General features: G+C 41.5%; 1 protein-coding gene across 4 annotated transcripts in view; it reads right to left on the bottom strand.

Moving 5' to 3' along the window:
• Window positions 1-3,111: 3,111 nt before the first annotated feature.
• CHFR (checkpoint with forkhead and ring finger domains) overlaps window positions 3,112-23,541 on the bottom strand; it is a 61,018-nt gene continuing 40,588 nt past the window's right edge. For all 4 annotated transcript variants that reach the window (XM_040416298.1, XM_040416299.1, XM_040416302.1 and 1 more), the window contains exons 12-18: window positions 23,209-23,328; window positions 22,708-22,791; window positions 21,226-21,296; window positions 11,849-11,936; window positions 6,836-6,943; window positions 6,024-6,096; window positions 3,112-4,080 (exon numbers count right to left, since the gene is read on the bottom strand). In XM_040416298.1, coding sequence (XP_040272232.1) covers window positions 4,038-4,080; window positions 6,024-6,096; window positions 6,836-6,943; window positions 11,849-11,936; window positions 21,226-21,296; window positions 22,708-22,791; window positions 23,209-23,328 — 587 coding nt within the window. In that variant the 3' untranslated portion in view covers window positions 3,112-4,037. The remainder of the gene's footprint in view (window positions 4,081-6,023; window positions 6,097-6,835; window positions 6,944-11,848; window positions 11,937-21,225; window positions 21,297-22,707; window positions 22,792-23,208; window positions 23,329-23,541) is intronic.

Below are 23,541 nucleotides of genomic sequence, written 5' to 3'. Positions count from 1 at the left end.
CCCCTTTCAGTCCTTCTCACAACTCTACCCCATGCATATTTATTTTACCAGTACTTATAATTGAGGCTCACCGTGGAGACTTAAAACAGGGACTGCTCTTTGTTAGCTATAACTTCTTTGTTGTAATATCTAAAGAAGGCTCAATTAGAGGGATTATTTCTACTGTGTATATATACAATTAATGTGCAAACACTTTACTTCAATCCCCTCAGATATTAGCGATAATCTATTGAGGCAACTTCCGAAGAGTATCACACTTATATTTGCTCAATAGAGTATATTGTAAAGGAAAAAACAAATGGTGGCTCTCTCACTGTACCACTTCTGGATTGGTGCACAACCCCTCAGCACTCCCAATTGCTGATACGTAAGACTTTGGAAAAAACTTGGATAGGGGGTCACTCAAAATATCAGGCAAACACTTGGAGATGTATCCACACTCACTTTATAATACATAAATTACACAATAATAAATGCTACATAAAACATATCGTAAAATACAATATAAAAAACCGCTGGTATCCCAAATGTCTGTTGAGATTGTAACCACAATTAGGGGACCTATTTCAATCTAGCTGGAGGCTGACTGTGGGTCCCAAATAGCCACAATAGGGATAAGAGTTCCTCAAGTTGCCGTTTAGAAGAAAGTCACTCTTGCATTTGTGGGTATAAAAGTACTAGAAAAGTGGATCAATTGTACGTTACCATACCGGACCTTCGGTGAAGTCTCCCGCTTCCAAATGTGAGGCTGTGTGAAGCTCAGCAGGCTAGTACCGCACTATGGTAATCGCTTCCTGCTGTGACCTTCCAGGACCTTACGTGTTTCCCAGTGAGGGATTATCCAAGCAGCATCTACGAAATATACCAACAAACCGGACACAGGTGATTTGAAATCTCCGCGCAGAAGACGTCACCAGCACATGACCAAACAGTGAACCACGTGGGACGCCACGTAAGGTCCTGGAAGGTCACAGCAGGAAGCGATTACCATAGTGCGGTACTAGCCTGCTGAGCTTCACACAGCCTCACATTTGGAAGCGGGAGACTTCACCGAAGGTCCGGTATGGTAACGTACAATTGATCCACTTTTCTAGTACTTTTATACCCACAAATGCAAGAGTGACTTTCTTCTAAACGGCAACTTGAGGAACTCTTATCCCTATTGTGGCTATTTGGGACCCACAGTCAGCCTCCAGCTAGATTGAAATAGGTCCCCTAATTGTGGTTACAATCTCAACAGACATTTGGGATACCAGCGGTTTTTTATATTGTATTTTACGATATGTTTTATGTAGCATTTATTATTGTGTAATTTATGTATTATAAAGTGAGTGTGGATACATCTCCAAGTGTTTGCCTGATATTTTGAGTGACCCCCTATCCAAGTTTTTTCCAGAGTATATTGTACACCTGCTTTCTTATTTAGAATTAGAGTGAGAGATATGGCGCAATATGTGTGCTCATTGGCTTCCTCTGCTGATTTGATGCATGTATTTTAGCACTGTCTAGTATTAAATGACCTCTGGGAGGGATGATTGGCCTTGATATACAGTATCTATCTGATTTCTGTTCCAAATACACCACTTAACTGTATATAAGGCTAGTTACATACACTTCCCTCTACAGAAACGGATTACTTCGTACTGACTAGTGCACCTTCTATTATGGAACTAAAATGGAAGGTTAATCACGTAATATGCTTAGCGAAAGGGATTTATCACAAAAGAGGATCAATAAAAAAAATAAAAAAAAGTACAGGTCTCAGTGGTGTGCTTGGGTTGGCTAGTGAACACCTTGTCGGATTATATGTACTTGGCAATGGCTGATTGTACTTTGGTCCCCAGTGGGATGGCCATGGAAAGTACATACTTTGTGTAAATGCTGTGTAGCTGATGTGACCTGGGAGGTTGCCAATAGCTTTGCAGACTTTTTGTACTGCATTTTCTCAACTATCATTACCTGGAAGAAGGGGGTTTTGCATTAGCTTTGTTATGCTTACTTTGCACAGTCTTGTATTATGACAAATTTTAATAAAAAATATCTGATTTAAAAAATTAAAAAAAATGTACTAAAATAAAGGTATACTCACAAGTTACTCCCCAGCTGTTTCCAGCACCACAGCTCCAGTTATCCCCTCTGGTGGTGGTGTTTACTACCATGCAAATGCATGGGGTGCTATGCTGGGCCAAACCATCAAGGGCTTAGGCTCTGGCTTTTTGCTCCCTGCTCCATCGTACACTTTCAATGGCACTAGGCATGAAGCCTATGAAAGTACGTATAAAAGGCATGAGGACATCATTTCAACTGCTGGCATCTCTGACCACAGACTGGAAGAGTCCTGTGGTCTGCACTGCAAACAGCAGCATGGGACGATAGTCAGGTAATTGATTTTCTTTTTCTTTGACATTTTGGGGGAGCCTACTATGGAGGTCATTACTATTAGTGGGGTCGCTATAGGAGGCGTTATTGCTACTGAGGGCACTAGAGGGGCAGAACTTAGTGGTGCACTAGGGCCCCAGAAATGACACTGTTTCTGCCCTCACATGACTGCTGCAGCCAATTGCTGCTCTCAGTGGTATACAGCAAAAAACTGACAATGATTGTCGTGGTTGCAGCACTGTAAACACAGACCAGGGGTGCACACCCTTGTGCTATATATGGCAGGGTAGTAACTTAAGTATAGCTTAATTTTATTTATTTAGTATATTTTGTTTGTTTTAAAAACTTCTGACAAGCCCTATAAGAATGTTTCATTAAAGATAAGAAATGTGAACAGGAAGGGCAAGGCATTAAAGCTTCATTTCATGTGACAGCCCAATCTTAAAAGGGGTTATCTCGCACACACACAAAAAAAAAAATCCCATCCTTATTGTCTCTGTGCTGTATGCCAAGGATCTCAGCATCAGTGCTGTAGCTGGAGGACAAAGAACAGGGACTACTACCAGCTTCACTTGGCAGCCGAGAAAAGCTAGCAGCATACATCACATCTTGTTGAATCAAGTGAACAACTTACAAAAGACAATAAGCATTTCCATTACTAGGAGTAGGGATACCAGCCCACTGACCAAAAATGTGTAAAGAAATAGGCCAAAAAAATGTCAGCACTGCAGAGGTCTATGCAAATTAAAGTTTACAAACAAGTATAATACATGTTTTATGAATTGCACTGACTACAGTAGATAAGCAACATTGTGTAATAGGCAGAATTCAATTTGTGAGGTATAAACATTTACTTAAGTTTCCCTGTACTATAGGGTTTTTATTTTTTGTGGAAAATGTCAATAGTCCATAAAAACAAGAGATGGTCGCAATGGTGGGAGAAGCTATCAAGACATAGCTGGTCCAGATGTGAACATTCAGTGTTGCGGGCATGTTCCATGAGCAACATAAATATTCAGTTATGTAGATCACATACATGGGAACCACAGTGCAGAGCAGGAGTTTCCAGGACTCAAATAGCGGTCAGAAAAAAATATTTGCTTCTTCAGAAAAAAGAAGCAGACTAGTCATGTGCATAACAAACCAATGGCTGTAAATTGAACCAATTTCCCTGAATGGAAAGCACACTAGAATAGCGGGTAACCTGCAATATATTCAGTGTGAATCTTTAAATAAGCAATATTAACTGATAAACAAAACAGGTCATTTACAATACAATAATGTCCATCGATAACAGCACTACAGCGATGTGCAGCAGAAAGCTGTAAAACCCACAGTCACTGGGCAGATGTTTCAAATGTTAAACCAGTCAATGGCCCTACTGGAAGAAAGACATTTTGCATTGTATAATATTGGTTGACTCTGTCCTGAAACCAGAGCTCAACCTGGGAAACAAACCCAAAAGCAATTTATTGGCAAACATCACTGTGTGCCAACAGGAACTGGCACAGTGTAATCAGCCCACCCTCCTAAACCAGGAACAGGGTGCTGTACACTAGAAGGTCACAGGCATCTTGACGTCTTCCTGAGCCTCTCATGTCTCCTTGTATGAGAACGTGCAGTCCTTGAGGTGCCTTTGTTTCCAGATGGTACCAGACTTAGTTCTTGAAGCGTGTTTGTTCACAGATGTGGTTGAATTTCCTGGACAGGACGAGATGCAACATTTCAGCTTGGATCTTTTCATGAAAGACACCAGCAGAATCACCATCCCACATCAATAGATAACATGGGGTTTTTAAGTAAAGAAATTCCAAAACTCATCAATGTATTGATTAAAATTAAAATTAATGAATCCTCTGAGAACCATAGCTTTTTATTTTTCTGGTCGAGATATCCTTATAATCTTTATGGCTTGCTTTTATAGAATTGTATTTTTGAATGGCATCATTTTAGGGCACACAATGTTTTGAAACATGTTCATAAGTTTTTTTTTGTGGGGGGGGGGGGGGGGGGGGGGGGGAGTGTTAAACAGTAAAGCTACATTCACACGTCAGTGTTTTGGGCAGTGATTTCCATCAGTGATTGTCAGCCAAAACCAGGATTGGAGCCTCCACAGACATAAGGTATAAGGGAAAGATCTGCCCCTGTTCTGTGTTTAGGGCCGCACCTGGTTTTGGCTCAAAATCACTGATGGAAATCACTGACCAAACACTGACGTGTGAATGAGGCATAATTCTGCAATTTTTGGTGTCTTGCTTTAACGGGGTCCACTGTGCAATATAAATGACAGGTAAACTGTATTCTGTGGGAATTTTTAATTTATTTTTTCTCACCGTTTAATACTTTTGCACAATAAAACAAAAAATATTTGGGAGAAACTTATTAAAAGGATAGGCCAGTGTTTTGACATACAAAAGTCGTAGATTTGTGCAAAAAGTATAGCACAAATCTACGCTGATCAGCACTTGATTATTGTGTGGCATCGACCAGTTTGAGAGGACTTTTAAGTTGTAAATGGGCCTACTCTCATTACTCCCTGTGTAAAACCTCCAGTGACCCAAAGAGATACACAACTTTTCTTTGAGTCAATGGAGCTGAGCTGCAATACCAAGCACAACCACTTTACAATGTACGGCACTGTGCTTGGTAAACGTCCGGCAGGCTGCCGTGTTCACCAGAGCTCCAAAGAGCACTGCAGCTTTCCGACACAGCCTGGACTCGGTCCCCCGCTGATGTGAGATAGGTCATGAATATTTTTTCCTGGACAACACATTTAACAACAAGAAATCCACCAGTATTAGTCTTTTGACCAGCTTTAAATGGCCACATCAAATTCAATCATAACTTAAAACTTAAAGATGGGCATACATACAAGATAATTGGATCCTCCCACACATGTGAATGCTCGGTTAGGCATGCACGTCTAGTCAATGGGAATAGTGGAGGACATCGCGCTCATACGTGTCAGGAGAACAAAAGGATAGGGCGCTTGAAATCTACTATGCCCAATTCCTATCTAACCCGACATCAGCGAGAGTTGGGAGGCACATACACATTAGATGCCTGGCCTAAAAGACTTAAATGACATAATGTGTATGGCCACTTTAAAGGGGTATTCCAGCTGAATAAAAATAAGCTTGTCCATGGGCTGCAAGTGCTTTGCAAAAAACAAGTTTATACTCCCCTCACAAATCCCTGCTCGCTCCTCTTCCTGTTTCTAGGAAATGGCTCTGAATGCTGCTCAGGTAGTCACTGGCTGCAGCAATGACCAATATCATCATGACTGGTTGAGTGGGATTTACAGCCATCTGCTAAACTGATTGGGGAGCCGAGTGCAGGCTCTGTTATTTTTTTTCTAAAGCATTTCCAGCTTAAGAATCTATTTATCCACTAGAAGACCCTTTTAAGGCTCTGTACACAATAGCATTTGCTAAAATGTTCTCAAATTGTCTGATTTACCTCTGTTGAATCAGGAAACTTTTTATGGGCAGGCAGAAAAAAAGTTCTGTGAAAACCAGAAGCATGATGATGCCAGTGGGAACTGAGACCATTTGCTGTAAATACGTTTGACAAATACATTTCATCAGGCAGATTTACTGTGACATCACAGTCTTATGATATTTGCTATAATCGGTTATACTCACATGGCATGGTGCGCTTTAACCTGAGTTCTGCAGTTTCTCCCCCAGTAACAATTTGGTCTTGATGTCACTGCAACTGAAAGTAACACAGACATTCATTATTTTCAAAGACTTACAAAATGTAGGTTAATAAAAGACGTGGAGTTTCACTGGATAGTCATCATAACTTCTTTAAAAGGGTTGTCCAGATTTGAAAAACTTGGCTGTGTTCTATCAAAAACAGTGCCCCACCTGTCCACGGGTTAAGTGTGGTATTGCAGCACCACCACATTCACTTCAACACAGCTGAGCCGCAATGCCAGACACAACCCATGGACAGATGTGGGGCTGTTTCTGGAAGAATGCAGCCATGTTGTTCTAATCCTGGACAACACCCTTTAACCTACCTCATCTCCTCCACACCAAATAGTATTAACCTGACCACTTACCATGGCTGCTAAATAGGCACCAACACACTGTATTTGTAACAGCACTGTGCCTGTAGAGAAACAGTATATAACAGGACAGTATGTGTCCTATACTGCACTGTGCAGGTGCTCAGGATCCCTCCCACATTCTCTGTATATTGAGAGATAATCCGTCAATGATACAGTACATGGCATGCATCAGTTAAGGTCACAAACAGTGACCACAGCTACAACTGCAGTGGCATTTAAAAAATGTTAGTTAGTCACATTTGTGAGCAGTGTGAAGTGCAGGATATTATCATTTTTTGACTACTAGTCACTAATATTTATATTCGTAGCTCAGCCCAAAGACATACAAAAACAGATAAAATAAGAACACTGTAGAAGAGGCAAGAGAATCTGGGGTACCTGGTAGCTCAGAAGGTGGGATGTTCTGTCTGTATTGATAGGTAAGATCTCTGAAGTTACGAAGGCTACAGAAGTAGCAAAGCACAGTATTACCATTAATCCTATAATCTGAACAAAATATAAAAAAGAAACAATGTAAGAAAAGAAAACAAAAACATAAGAAACACATAAAAAAAGAAAAAAAAATACAAAGCCAAATCATCAAAAAAGAAGCAATTCATCATTTAAATAAAAAAAATAATTATATATGGGTTGTCCACTTTCAGCAACCCTTCTGGCGGCCCCCACCTCGCCACATTGTTTCAGCAATTTGTTCTACAGAAGCTCATCTGTGGGATCAGAGCAAACAGTCTAGTCTTCACGGCCTATGTATATCATGGCCTTGCAGCTCATTCATCACTTGTCCTTCTTTGGACCACTTTTGGTAGGTACGAACCAGAGCATGGTGTGAACACACCACAAGACCTCCTGCTTTGGAAATGCTCTGACCCAGATGTCTAGCAATCACAATCTTGCCATTATCGCTCAGATTCTTACACTTGCCGATTTTCCTGCTTCTAAAACATTAAAGGGGTTGTCCGGGTTCAGAGCTAAACCCGGACATACCTCCATTTTCACCCCGGCAGCTCCCCTGACTTGAGCATTGGAGCAGTTTATGCTCCAAAGCTCTCCTTTGCCCTGCGCTAAATCGTGCAGGGAAAAGGCATTTTTTGGAGGTCCGGTGACGTACCGGGGCTCTCCATGGGGCTGCCAGGAAGCCCGGTGACGTCACCGGCTCTGATGGGCAGGATTTGGCTCTGCCCTAGCCAGTAAAACGGCTAAGGCAGAGCTAAAGCCCGCCCATCAGAGTCAGTGACATCACCGAACACACTGCCGGGCGGTGTGTTATTGAAAACAAAAAAGAGACCTTGCCCTGCGCGATTTAGCGCAGGGCAAGGGAGCGCATCGGAGCATAAGATGCTCCGATGCTGGCCTCAGGGGGGCTGCCTGGGTGAAAATAAGGGTATGTCTGGGTTCAGCTCTGAACCCGGACAACCCCTTTAACTTCAAGATCCCTTGCTGTCTAGTACATTCTAACCACAACTGGTACCATTGACACAAGGGCAACAACGTTATTCTACATGTTTTAGGGCTGTATTACATTAAAACATTTTGCAGTCGATTGTCAGGAAGGAAACATTCCCTTCCCGGCAATCGCCTGCTTGTTAGTGAAGGAGACTGCTATTATTACATGGAGAAGTCTCCTCCACAGTATGGTAATGAGCAATCGCTAATGCCATCCCTCGTCCCCATACTGAATAATTGTTTGCCAGCCGCAGACCATGATTACACAGCACAATCCGCCATCTGCAAAGCTCGTTCATTGAGTAATCTGCCAAATCATCGCTAATAAGCGTTCCTACTAACGCTCATTAGATATTATCTGGCCAACCATCGGCCAGAGTAATACAACCTTTAATGTTATGGCCGATTGATGTAGAGTACAAATTTTAGGGGAAAAAAAGTCAGTAAGTCACCCCACTTGCTAAACATGAATCTTAAAATAACAGAGTACCCCATAAGGATAGCATTTAATACATAAAGCTGTTCATAGCATGCTGTTTGCAGTTCTCTGAATACAGCTCTCTCTCATTATATAATATATATATATATATATATATATATATATATATATATATATATATTATACACACACACTGTACACACTAGCTGAATGATCTGACGTCGCACGGGTATATTTCGACTATTTATTTTAATGTTTGTGTGTGTGGTTAAAAGATATTTACAGTGCCCCACTCCTTTAACAGTGAATGGCAGTTAGAATGTGAGTGAAGCTGCAAGCTCCTATTGGATAATAAATTTTTTGGGAATCTCTCAAGAATGGTACGTCCTAGAGAGCAGAGACCTTTATGAAAACCTTCCTGGACACCCAATGTACCCATGGTGTAGACCGGTCCAGTCATTTGGCCGTGAACAGACAGAGATTCATTTTTATATACAGTACAGACCAAAAGTTTGGACACACCTTCTCATTCAAAGAGTTTTCTTTATTTTCAGGACTATGAAGGCATCAAAACTATGAATTAACACATGTGGAATTATATACATAACAAACAAGTGTGAAACAACTGAAAATATGTCATATTCTAGGTTCTTCAAAAGTAGCCACCTTTTGCTTTGATTACTGCTTTGCACACTCTTGGCATTCTCTTGATGAGCTTCAAGAGGTAGTCCCCTGAAATGGTCTTCCAACAGTCTTGAAGGAGTTCCCAGAGATGCTTAGCACTTGTTGGCCCTTTTGCCTTCACTCTGCGGTCCAGCTCACCCCAAACCATCTCGATTGGGTTCAGGTCCGGTAACTGTGGAGGCCAGGTCATCTGACGCAGCACCCCATCACTCTCCTTCATGGTCAAATAGCCCTTACTTTCAAAGTTTTCCCAATTTTTCGGCTGACTGACTGACCTTCATTTCTTAAAGTAATGATGGCCACTCGTTTTTCTTTACTTAGCTGCTTTTTTCTTGCCATAATACAAATTCTAACAGTCTATTCAGTAGGACTATCAGCTGTGTATCCACCTGACTTCTCCTCAACGCAACTGATGGTCCCAACCCCATTTATAAAGGCAAGAAATCCCACTTATTAAACCTGACAGGGCACACCTGTGAAGTGAAAACCATTTCAGGGGACTACCTCTTGAAGCTAATCAAGAGAATGCCAAGAGTGTGCAAAGCAGTAATCAAAGCAAAAGGTGGCTACTTTGAAGAACCTAGAATATGACATATTTTCAGTTGTTTCACACTTGTTTATGTATATAATTCCACATGTGTTAATTCATAGTTTTGATGCCTTCAGTGTGAATCTACAATTTTCAAAGTTATGAAAATAAAGAAAACTCTTTGAATGAGAAGGTGTGTCCAAACTTTTGGTCTGTACTGTATATGTAAGAGATATGCATATAAAGGAATGTCAAAACAATTTATTACGTCATCTAGTAATGGTACACCGATTTAATCTCATATAGAGCCTAGGCTTAAATCTCCAAATTCCAATCATGCCATAAACAGTAGCTTCTAAATTGCAGCAGCAAGAACTTCAGTATTACATAATATTCCCATCCTCACAGAAAAGAAAGAAGGTGATACAGATAAGCCCAGTGCTCCTGAGCTAAAGATCAAATTTCACTATTATGAAGAACTTTAATCCATCTGACAGCCTGTACCGGTTTAGGCTTAAAGTGGACCAGTCACCACAAAATGCAATTTGACAGCAGCATGTTATAGAGCAGGAGAAGATGAGCAGATTAATATATAGTTTTGTGGGAAAAGATTCAGTAAAACCTGTAATTTATACATTTATTTACCTTCTGTGAACAGCTATCTGTACAGGAGGGAGAGGTTATCAGTGTCTGATAGCATTGTGTGTATGTGTCCATACAGAGAGAGCTGTCACTGATAACACCTCCTTCTGGTACAATGGGTATTCACAGGGCTGCAGATATAAATGTAAAAATGACAACTTTTACTGAATCTTTTCCCACAAAACGATATATCAATCTGCTCAGCTCCTCCTGCTCTTTAACATAGTGCCTTCAGATTGCATTGCATTGCATTTTGTGGCGACATGTCCTCTTTAAACATAAAAGCACAGTTTGCAATGCAGGAGGCTTGGGACAGCAGTGCATGCTGCACAGTGTATTCCATCTACCAGATCTGCACACAGACGTGTCTCAGCATGCAGCGACTGAGATCAAGGTGTCCATGTAACCAATACAAGAACAGATGTACTGTGCATGACTTTTTCTCTTTGTCAACATTAAAGGGTTTCTGTCACCCCGCAAAACTCATTTTTTTTTTTTTGGATAGTTAGATTCCTCATAGCGCGATATAGGAGAATATAATAGTCTTACTTACTTTCATGCGGCCGATTCTTTATAAAACGAACTTTTATAATATGTAAATGAGGGCTCTACCAGCAAGTAGGGCGTCTACTTGCTGGTAGCTGCTGCAGAAATCCGCCCCCTCGCCGTGTTGATTGACAGGGCCAGCCGTGATCTCCTCCTCCGGCTGGCCCCGTCAGTAATTCAAAAATCGCGCGCCTCGCGTCATTCGGCGCAGGCGCTCTGAGATGAGGAGGCTCGTCTCCTCAGCACTCCCTCAGTGCGCCTGCGCCGATGACATCACCAAAAGAGAAGACGTCATCGGCGCAGGCGCACTGAGGGAGTGCTGAGGAGACGAGCCTCCTCATCTCAGAGCGCCTGCGCCGAATGACGCGAGGCGCGCGATTTTTGAATTACTGACAGGGCCAGCCGGAGGAGGAGATCACGGCTGGCCCTGTCAATCAACACGGCGAGGGGGCGGATTTCTGCAGCAGCTACCAGCAAGTAGACGCCCTACTTGCTGGTAGAGCCCTCATTTACATATTATAAAAGTTCGTTTTATAAAGAATCGGCCGCATGAAAGTAAGTAAGAGCATTATATTCTCCTATATCGCACTATGAAGAATCTAACTATCCAAAAAAAAAAAAATGAGTTTTGCGGGGTGACAGAAACCCTTTAAAGGAGATGTCCAAGACTAAACCTCTATCCTTAGGATAGGTCATCAGATGGACTGAGGTCAGACACCTGGCACGTCCCTCAATCAGCTGTTTGCAGGAGCTCTGAGTGCTGGACAAGTAGACAGCTTGTGACTGTTTCCGGCACCTGCAAACAGCTGATCATAGAGGTGCCGGGAGTCGGACCGCAGTCAATCTGATATTGATGACCTATCCTAAGGATAGGTCATCAATTGTTTAGTTCTGGGGAGTCTCTGTTTTTCAGACAATTAACTCCTATCAGGCTGTCCGCTGCCCCCCCAAGAACCGCACTAAAAATACTGCATGGTTTACCATGAAAAAATAAAGGGACATAGAAGAAGCTAAGCAAAGAATCTATTTTATAAAAGCATTCAAAATAGCGCAGGCATAAAATATGGTACCTCATAAATAGAAGTAATGATGTCAAATGTCTACTTACCGGGAAGCATAAAAACACCTCTCTGAACAGCTGCAAGGCTTTCATGCAGTAAGTCTTTCCATGTTAAACCCCTGGATGCCAGGTAATTCTGAAAAGGTAAACTCTGTGTTAGCAACTCATTCCGACAGCGGTTCTCCAAGTATAGCAGTTTGGATGTTTTACTATACAGTAATACGTGAACATTATTGGGGTCATTTATCAAACTGGTGTAAAGTAGAACTGGCTTAGGTCTCCACAGCAACCAATCAGATTCCACCTTTCATTTTCTAAAGTAGCTTTGAAAAATTAAAGGTGCAATCTGATTGGTTTCTATGGACCACTAAGTCAGTTCTACTTTTCACCAGTTTGATAAAATGACCCCATATATGCTGAACATGTCTGATTTAGTAACTACTTGCATACCCCGTGTAATAACAATTCTGAAGCATCTATTCCTATGACTCTATTTTGTGCCATTCGTCTATTATTTCTACTACAATATTATGAATTTACAGCCAACTGTGTGCAATAAAGGTCCAACTGGGTGTTACCAGTTGGGGGTGTCCTTGCACAGTCTGTCACTTGCAGCACTGAGTAGAGGCACCCTCCCATCTGGTAGCACCTAGTTGGACCTTTACTGCAGACTGCTGGCAGTTAATTCATAAACTTCTAGTAGGAATAATAGAATACAGAGTCATATGAAATAATTCTCTCCTGACATGTCTGTTTTGTAAATGATTCAATTCTCCATGCAATACCAATTCTGGAGAATTTACATGTTGTTCCATTGCTCAGTTATTGCTACTAGCTTATTTAAGGGGTTGTCTCATCTCACTGTTACTAAGGCAAGATGAGAAGCAGTTCCGTCCACCTCCCGGCTGGGAAACAGCAAAGCACTCTGTGTGTGTGGTGTTTATATTTTTACATTTACATAGCTTTATGAGGTATTCTTCTTGCAGGACAAGTCATACTTTTTAATAGCACCATTTTATATTGTGTATGATGCAGTGGGAAGCTGGAAAAAAATCCAAATAGGGTGGAATTGGAAAAAAACCTCTATAGTTTTAGAAGTTTTGTTTTTGCAGCATTCCCTATGTAGTAAGACTTAAATGATTACAGTAATACATTTATATAGCTTTTTCTTGTGTTTAAACACTTAAATAAAAACCTTGAAAAATAATTTTTTATTTTTGTCACCATATTCTGACCTCCATAACTTTTTTATATTTACATCTACGGAGCTCATTTTCATTGATACTATTTTGGAGTGTGTATGACTTTTTCAGCACTTATTACATTTTGTTTGGGAAATGACCCAAAAAATAAATAATAAACAAACACAGAAAAAAAAACAACACACAGCAAATCAGCCATTTTGATTCCCCCCCCCCCCCACCTACTGCGCAGTGCACCGTACGGTATCATATTTTAATAGTTCGGGTGTTTTGGAACACAGTGATGCTGATGACCTTTTTAGTTGTTTATTTTTTATTTGACATTTTATGTTATATTAATTTTTAATTTTTTAAAATTTAAAGTAAGTCTCCCTCGGGGACTTTAATATGTGATTGTCTGATTGCTTCTCCCATAGACTGCATTTCTACCAATCTCCATTGCCTCATTGGAAGTACACGGTGGCAGGCCTGGGCGTTTTCAGAAGGCCTGAGGCTGCCATAGCAACTGAACGGCTCCCTCAATCTTGGCATGGCGAGTCATTCAGTCCACAGGTGCACAGCACTCCTCGGAAAAGACAGTCTAGATGCTGTGGTTTCAACTTGACCACGGAATCTGAGGGGTGAAATGTCCGTGATCAGCATTATCGCCGATCATGGTCTCTACCTCCTGGGGTGTGCAGTGTAAAATAGCTCTGTTATTGACTTGCACCATACAACAGCCATGGATCAGTATGAAAAGATGCTCCAGAATGGTTATTGCATTGAGCACCGAAGTAGTAACTAAAACAGACCTCAGGAGAAGTGATAGGTCCTCTTTAACTCCTTAAAGTGACACTTCCATCAGAATTTTTTTATCTAAAAATTCACCGAAATTTTTATTTTATTTTTAATTTTGGGCTGCTTTTCTTTTTAATTTCAGCAGGACTGCACCATTCAAAATCAAATACAAAATATGTTACTGCCCCTCTGTGGGAAAAATCTCAAGACCTCCTAAAATAGATAGTTAATCCACTGTCAGTTTACTGCTGCTGTGAGGGGAATATGTTATCAGCAGGGCAATCCTAATGATAAATGTAGGTTTAGAATTGAAGTAACAGTATGACTATTGCTGTCTTGATAGGTCTAGATAAAGATGTCCACAGAAGAACATTGCTTTGATGGGTGTAATGTAGGATGCTCTAATTGAGTCACCACAGGGGGTCTCTCTGGTCACAGAAATAGTTAAGTGAGGCTGTTTGCTGTGCTAAAAGTCCAAACAAAGAGGTGGTTAAAGAGCCAGGACAGATAGTAGAATACATGGACTGACTTCCAAAAATGATATCCAGAAACTATCCAACTGTTAGTCATAAAAAAGAAATACACCACATATTCATATTTCAGGCTGTTAATTTGATTTAAAAAAAAGTATGGAAGTGTCACTTTAAGGACAGGATTCTGTCTGGTTTCAGGAGGAAACTAGACAACAGAGGGAATCTGCCTACAATAAAGAAGTGCTTATTACTTACCTGGGAGATCCAGCCCTGATGCTCTGGTTCTCTCAGCCAGGATCTGTTTACCCAGATTTACAAGAGCTGACCACTGCAACCAATCATTGACCTCATTGATGCACCGCAGAGGGCAGTGATTGGCTGCAGAGGTCATGTGTTGTTCATGTGACCTTTAAAGGCTATCCCATGACTAATGTAAAAAATGAAAATCAGAGATCATATAGAACATGACATTCTCTAACAACACTAGTACCAGCCCTGTGCCGCACATGGATCCAGAGATCTCCTCATTCATTGCTCTGCTAGATTTATTACAAGCCAACAGCTTGAGGGGAGTGTCTTTCCTGCTGCAGCTAAGGGGCGTGTCTATGCTCTCCCCATCACAGCGTAGGAGACAGTAGAAATATAAAACTGAGCATGTGTGGCCATCTCAGTGGGCGGACAAAGAAATAAAAAGAAAAAACAGCAGGTGGCGCTATACAGATACATTTTATTGAATAACTCAGTGGCTATGCTAAATTTTTTATTACATTTAAGAGCTGTTTGAAAACTGTAGAATATTGTTGTGGGACAACCCCTTTAACAAAGAGTAAACAGATCCCGGCCAGAAGAAGAGTGACAGCAAAGGATCTGCCATGTAGGTAGTGACTTCTTCATTGCAGGAGGATCCCCTGTGTGGTCAGTTTTTCTATTAACATAGCCATATGAGGAATTGTTTTTTGTGGGACGAACAGTTTTTTTTACTGGCACTATTGTGGGTTTGTACTATTACAGCGATAACAAATTTGTTCAATGAATTTTTATATTTCACTACTTTTGCAAAAGACAAAAAAAAAAAAAACTCTGCTTTGGTATTGCCATATTCTGAGATCTCTGGTCCTGAGATGTCAGCTGCATGTTACAGCACTGGCCCAGCTTACGTCCATACCATCAATGTGCAATATAAGTATGGCACAGTGCACTAAGACTCATCTGCCCATAATGTGAAATGAATGTCATAGTGCGGGAAGGGGTTAAACTAGCATTAAAAGATTTCGGTCAGCAGGAAAACATATTTTCCTGAGGCAAATAACATAAAATTTCAACCTGCTGCAGAACATTTTCTGGCAGATTTCCAGCTCATGGTTACTTCCAATGTGCACATTTTTTTTTCTCAAAAACTGGGACTAGATCCCATTTTCAGTATCCCCAATATCCTCTAATTGGATTAACTACATTTTTTGCAGTAGCAATTGTTTTCTGTAATGTATATACAGTAGCACTTCATCCACACTTAAAGGGAACCCATCAGCACCAAAATGGATGTTAAACTGCCAGCAGTACTGTAAAGCTGTTGATCAGGTTTTTAATGAAGTTGTTGTGTAAAATGTCTGAGGTGCATGATTGCTGTAAAACAATCTTTATTCCCCCGCAGGTCATATGCAAAAGTCGATGGGGCAGCTTTCACGCTTGAAGTCAAGCTCACCCCTCCCCCTTCCCACTCCTTCGCATTTGATTGATGGCCTTTTGGATTCTTTCAGACGCAATTCCATTCTGAGATTTTGCGCATGCACCATATGATCTCGTTTCCAGTGCCTGCGCATTGATCCCCACTGTAGTGAGCCAATGTGCAGGAGCTCCTGATCCGGTGACTGACCCTGATGCCGGATAATGTTCTCTGAAGTGCTTGCCCACGTGAGTCTGTGCCTGTGCATTGACTAGCCAAGTACACTACAGCAGGGAGCAATGCACAGGGGCAGAAAACAAGCTCATATGGCGCATGGGCGAAATCTCAGGATGGAATCACGCCTGAAAGAATCCATACGACCTGCAGACATCTTACACAAGAACTTCATTAAAAACCTGATCAACAGCTTTAAGGTACTACTAGCAGGCTATGGTCCATTTAGGTGCTGACAGGTTCCCTTGGTATGCATACCCATCAAACTTATGGCAGCTTGCCTCTGTGAATATTGCGCAATAAAACATTAGAAAAACAACCCTAGGTATAGAAAAAGCTCAAACTGAGAGGCAAAGAACAAGCAGCTCAGCACCTGAACCAAACAAGACTATTAGTAGTAACATTTCACATAGTCGCTTGTAGGAAAAAAAACAGAGCTGTGGGAAGAGGCCACTCAAGATTTAGAAGGGGAAATTTCTGAACAAACAAGGCACTACATAAACTGTTGTCCTGGTTGTTATGTTAAAAATGCTGTAGATAGTGATCATATAGCCCCACCTAGTGGATGTAAGAGTATGTGCGGTTAGGAAAGGGAGCGACTTAAAACCATTTACTAATACAAATTCTTTACAAATTCTGTGTGCAAGGAAGCTGGAATAAATTCCTTTATATTTTAGGCAGTATTGTTGCTATACTCACTGGTTCTAATTGCTGTTAGTCGCAGATAAGAAGTAGGAATGATTTGTCTGTCCGCTACACTAAAATAAGTAATAATACCTTACTTTTAGGGTCCATTCACACGTCCGTTGTTTCTTTCCTGATCTGTTCCGTTTTTTGTGGAACAGATCTGGACCCATTCATTTTCAATGGGTCCTGAAAAAAATCGGACATTGAGCTGTCCGATTTTTTTCAGGACCCATTGAAAATGAATGGGTCCAGATCTGTTCCGCAAAAAACGGAACAGATCAGGAAAGCAACAACGGACGTGTGAATGGACCCTTATTGTGTGGGGCAGATGTGATTACACTCAACTTAGACTATCTAGAGTTTTTAATGAAAACGTACAGTATGTTAGCAGACAGATTTGGTTGGTGTATGTATTTTCCACTACTACACTCCTTCAGAGGTAAACTATACATTTCTGATAATAGAAGTACTCTTTCCATTGTTCTTTATTCCGGCTGGATCAAAGCCAGACACCTGGTCAGCGGGCAAGTCAGCAATTGCTCATTTGTCGGCTGTCCAATGGCACATCTGTATGGTCCAATTATTAGATCACCCATTGAACTACTCTCATAACACAGGGGGGGTATTACAAGAAAATGTGCCAAATTTTCTTGTAGGCCCAACACAAGTTTGATCAAAATGTGCACTAAGAGCTTCCATTGATCCATTTATAGTAGGTATAGTACCACTTGAATTTAGAATGATCCCCATTTCTCAGCTTTACTGCTTATATGTGTGTGCAGCCATTATTTTTTTTAATAACACGGGGAGGTGTTATCAGTGATCGCATTGTCTGTGTAAAGCCTGTATGAGCAAGTGATTGTCATGAAGGAAGCGTTCCCTCCCGGCAAACGCTTGCTAACTAGTGGAGAATACCGCTGCTATTACATGTAGCAATCTCCTCCACAGCATGGGGAGAGGTGATCGCTATGCCATCGCTCATCCCCATACTGTCTAGTGGTTTGCCGGCAGCAGATCACTATTAGACAGCACAATCTGCCGCTGGCAAGCACTGATTTTTAACCATGCTTAAAAATCTGAATTGCCCAATAAACAAGCGTTTCATCGTTCATCGGCGGCAGTATTACACTGCAAGCTGATCGCTAACAGGCGTTCATGAGAATGCTATGTAACCCTTTATGATGCTATGTAACCCTTAGGCCCCTTGCAGACGAGCGTGTCCGGATTAGGTCCGGATGCATTGCGAATGCGTTCTGTGAAAAATGCGTGATTTCGCAATCAGTCATTCAGTTTTGCCTGCGATCATGTTCAGTTTTTATCACGCGAGTGCAATGCGTTTTGTACGCGCGTGATAAAAAATGTAATGTATACAAACAACATCTCTTAGCAACCATCCATGAAAAACGCATCGCATCCGCACTTGCTTGCGGATGCGATTTTCACGCAGCTCCATTCACTTCTATGGGGCCAGCATTGCATAAAAATCGCAGAATATAGAACATGCTGCGATTTTCACGCAACGCACAAGTGATGCGTGAAAACCAACGCACATGTACACAGCCCCATTAAAATGAGCGGGTCCGGATTCTGTACAGGGCGCAATGCGTTCGCATAACGCATTCCACCCGCGTGGAATACTCGCTCGTGTGAAAGGGGCCTTACAGTTCTGGAATGTATTGGATAACACTGACATAATGCTGCTACAATAGATTCCAGACCTCTAAGGGTTACATAGCATCATAAATCAATATAATGCTATGCGACCCTGTCAGTGCTGGAAGTTCAGGACGGGAGCTGTCTTATACTCACGCTGTGAGTCCGCAGTAGGCAACTTGCTCATCTGAAAGCGGCCTTACAGCAGCCCCATGCGCCATAGACACAATGGGACCTCATTGAGTTTTGTAGGCATGTTTTGTGACCTGTGCAGAGGTCACTGTACAAGGAAAAGAATAGATAAGCTTTGATAATCACTGACTTATCTGTCATTCTTAATCCTGCCTGTAATCACCTATGTGTATAGATAAGCAGGTAACTTCAGTAAAGTGATCTGTACAGACCAAGAATGGCAGATATTATTATTCTTGGTGTCCAGTGGGAAAACTGCAGGAATTTATGGTTTTTGTTTAAATATAGATTGCGACATGGAAAATTAAAAAGAACCTCACAAAAACTTATTTAAAATATGTTAAACATAAAAAAGGAATTTAAACAATAGGTCATTTTCTGATTACACGTTTCCTTTAAGGTAGAAAAAGCTGCAATATAAATGTAGAAATTACAAGTTTTACTGGATCTTTACCCACAAAACTTTATAGGAGTCTGCTCAGCAATGCTACACAAGTGGCACAAGTGACAGAAAACTGACTGCACTATATAGAGATAAGCAGTGTAAAGCATCCCAACCAGCCTACGTGTCCATATAAATAACTGGGTAGATTAGTGAACAAACCACCAAGTTTATTATTATAGATATATCTGATGGCTGAGATGAGATGATGTAGGTTCAGAGGCAGACTAGCCAGTATCCACTTTCCTGAGGGACCCGCATAACTAATCCTCTTGTAGCGTCTTGCTGCTGCCTGCCTCTGTGTGAGCAGGTTATACTTGCATGTAGATGTACAGTGGGCTCCTAGAATGAATTTTACTGGGGTGCCAAGGCACCCCAGTTCAAGACTGGTGACTGGTCTGCTTTAACACTCATCCCAGTTAAGAACAAGTGAATCATCTGAATAAACAGAACCAGGAGTGTCCTCTTTTGTCACAAAGTGCTCAGTGTGGTCTACTGGGGGCAACTGACAAGGACGTGTCTCTTATATTCTTGCAGGGTGGCACTTCAGTAGCCAAGGACATATCTCACACATCCTTGCTACTGATGGATGGAGCTAGAGATACCAGCCATGACTTGTACTAAAGCTTACAATCTATGCTTTAAAAAAAGATCAACCAACGCTAGCTGCAATAGTTCAGAGTCCTCCCCTGCATAACGGAAACGGAACGGATCCGTTTTGCAGCCCATAGACTTCTATTATGACCGAATGAATAACGGAATGCCTCTAAAGGCATTCCGTCAAAGAATTGCGTTATGGTCCATGGTAATGAAATCCATAACGCAATTCACCTTTAACCACCAAATGAAGTGTGATCGAATTTAAAAATATGAAATTCGCTCATCTCTAGAGGCAATACCCGAAACTGCCGTGGTTCATGAGAAAACTCATTTTCTGATGAACTGCAGGGGGTTCAGATGTTGTGTCCATAACACTGGAGTAATAAACCACCCATATTATACCAGTCTGAAACTGGTGTTAGTTAAAGGGGTTGTGCCATCTGAGACTGTCATATCACTGGGCTATGCCAATAAAGTCAGATACTGCAGATCCCACCATTAAGACCTGCACCCATCTTCAGAACGAACCTTCGAAGGTGAAGGAGAGTGCAGCTCACATGCACGGCGTGCTATCCATTTCTTTGGGAGTTACGAAAATAGATAGGCGAATGTGCTGAGCCATTTTCTGAATTTCCATAGAAATGAGTGGAGATTGAACTAGCGCGGTCACCATTCCATTTACTTCTATGGGACGGCCAGATACCAAATATTTCATGGCCTCTGCTTCACTGTTTAAGAGCACAGGCTCTTGTTGATGCATACACTTGTGACACAAGTTACATAAAGGAGGACATGGTTGTCAAAAGTCAGTGAGGACAACTGCAATCATCAGGTTGTCTGCTTTTTGAAATATATAGGTTTTACTTTTCAAGGACTGTAATAATCCCTCTATTTTATAGGTTGTTACGCTTGTTAAAATTTCCAGCTTAAAACCTGATTTTTGCTCTTTCCAGTTCTGGTGATTGTATGAAGATATTTGCACGTAAATTTAGGCCCAAGTTAAATGTATTAGCTCTGCACATATTAAACATAGATTTTTAGGGAGGTGTGGTCCATATAAAGCTTTCACCCCCATTTACACTTTTACCCACGAATAGCAACTTTTATGCAATTTTTATGAACAATTACATTTTGATGCCACATTGCATGATGGTGTCTGTGTGTATAAAGTGCGGAGTAGAATTTTAACAATGTGCCAGGTGTCTACCTCCAGAAAATATGTTGGATTAGTAGGATCTTTTATGTCATAATTTAGGTTTTATTTGTACATGTCAAAACTGTGAAAATTGTACTGGCTACCAGAGGTGCAAAATGCCCAAAGACTCCTGGAAGCAAAAGCGTTAATTTATTTAATGTTGATTTTACAACCACATCTGCTGGAGGTTTGTTCCCAGCATCTACTACTCTTTCAGTGAAATGATATTTTCTGACATGGCTTCCCCCCACCCACTAATTTCAGATTGTGCCCCCTTGTTTTATGTACACTGATGGCTACTTCTTACCTTTAGGATATCAGACTCATAGTTGTTGTTGTTTAACACAGAGTCCAAACATTTTTCTCCAAGATTTAACTCTGAAGGGAAAAAAAGAACAGAAGCAATTGACTAAACTACTTGATGCCAAGTTGTGTCCTATACAAGAGTGGGTTTAAGGGTCCATTCACACATCCGTATGTGTTTTGCGGATCCACAAAACACGGACACCGGCAATTTGCGGACCGCACATCGCCGGCACTATAATAGAATATGCCTAATCTTGTCTGCAATTGCGGACAAGAATAGGACATGTTCTATTTTTTTGGGGAACGGAATTGCGGACCCGGAAGTGCGGATCCGCATTTCTGGATCCGGGCAGCACATCGTGCAGCCCCATAAAAATGAATGGGTCTGCAATTCCGTTCTGAAAAATGCGGAACAGAATTGCAGATGTGTGAATGGACCCCAAGAAAAAGTGAGGGCAGAAGAGAACTCTTAGAACTTCTAAGTTGCACAGATATTCTCCCTTTAAGCTACATTATTTAGTCATGGCTTAGGCAGTTCGGCATACCGTGAAACAGCACACTCAGTTTAAAGGAATTTTCTAGGAGCCAGATATTGATGAACTATCTGTAGGTCAACAATACCAAATTGTTGGGGTCCAACACTAGGCATCCCCACCAATCAGCTGTTCCCTGCAGTCGCCAGCGCTAGAACTATATTTGAATTGAGCCGTCAGCAGAGCTCCGTTCAAAGTGCAGATTACTGCGGCTCAGCTCCCATTCACTACACTTTGCGCTGTGCTTCCAGCTTCACTCAAGAGCCCAGATTTACTAATGTGTCAGTGACGAGACAAAGTGGTCTAATTTGGAGCATCTTGGGTTTCTACGCTCCCCCCCCCCCCCCAATATGCTCGAAAATTGGGCGGGGCTTTGCAGTAACCTAAAATGTCTGAGAAAAGTTTCAATCCCTGCATCAGATTTTTCATCTAGCCTCAGCCACTGATGAATCTGGTGCAGGTCTAGACAGCCTGATTAAGATAATGTCGTCTTTCGGATTATTCAATCTGGGCCAATGCACCAGCAGCCTCAGGGAACAGCTGAGCAGTGGGTGTGCAAGGTGTCAGACTCCACCCATTTAATATCCTGAAGATAGGTGATCAAAATCTGGAACCTCGAAAACCTGTATTTGTAAAGCAGCATCTCCCGAAAAACCCCTGTAATTGGAAAGCATAATTTACGGGTTTACAACCGATTTAGAGTGCTGAAATGTACGTCTATAAAGCAATAGTAGAAAAGAGATGTCCTTTTATACAGATTTATTGAGTGGCCTCACTAGAAATCAATAAAGCCCGAATGTGTTACAATAAGGACTTATTTATTGATCTTTATAAAAATATGCCATTAGTTTTCTTAACATATGCAGTTGTATTCTATGGTTTTGGAACTACTAAATGAAGCATTACATGACAAGACAAATGGCAATCTGGCACAGGCATAAGCATCTTACCACAAAATGGAGCCAGGCAGCCTAAGCAGCCCATTTTGGTGCATCCCCAATACATGTGACAGAAAGACTGCAAACATACAGTGCCTGTGAAAGCAAAAGAAGGTCAAGGAGATGCACACAACTGATGAACTTTAGCGGAATTAAACTTGTGATGGGCTAGATCAGGCATGCTCAACCTACGGCCCTCCAGCTGTTGTAAAACTACAACTCCCACAATGCCCTGCTGTAAGCTGATAGCTGTAGGCTGTTCGGGCATGCTGGGAGTTGTAGTTTTGAAACAGCTGGAGGGCCGCAGGTTGAGCATGCCTGGGCTAGAAGGCAATGTAGGTGCCTTTTTTAGTTGCAAGTCCTTTGTGCTGTTGGCTACACAGTATGAGCCATGTAATTCCAGGCAGATTACAGAATATGAAGAGTCAAGAGCTAATAATGAAGTTACAGCCACTAGTATATCAAAGAAAATAAAGAAGAAAAATAAAAAATGTCTCAAACGTTGGGACTTACATTGCTGAGGTGCCACATGTGGGTTTTGTTCCCGTTCGCTCCTTCTGTCCGGCATTGGCTGGAAGCAACATGCACATATCACATGACTTCCCTGGGCAGAACATACATATTCCTGGGCAGCTGCAAAGAAAAGCTTTGTCATATATGGTGATATTAATAGACATTATTAACTAGATAAAGAATTGCTCTGTATGTGTGCCACCAGATTATTCCGATCCTCCTCCAATCAGCGTATTAGGCAACTGGATGCAACAGAGGTCCTCCTCCATGTTTTGGTGTGCAACTGGAGACAAAGTATTATAAACCCAGCCAATACATCTATTGTGTGTAAAA

Source organism: Bufo bufo, chromosome 2, assembly GCF_905171765.1.
Source record: "Bufo bufo chromosome 2, aBufBuf1.1, whole genome shotgun sequence".
Classification (NCBI taxonomy): Eukaryota; Metazoa; Chordata; class Amphibia; order Anura; family Bufonidae; genus Bufo; species Bufo bufo.
The sequence above is the reverse complement of the archived record's forward strand: the minus strand, read 5'-3'. Positions and strand labels throughout refer to the sequence as shown.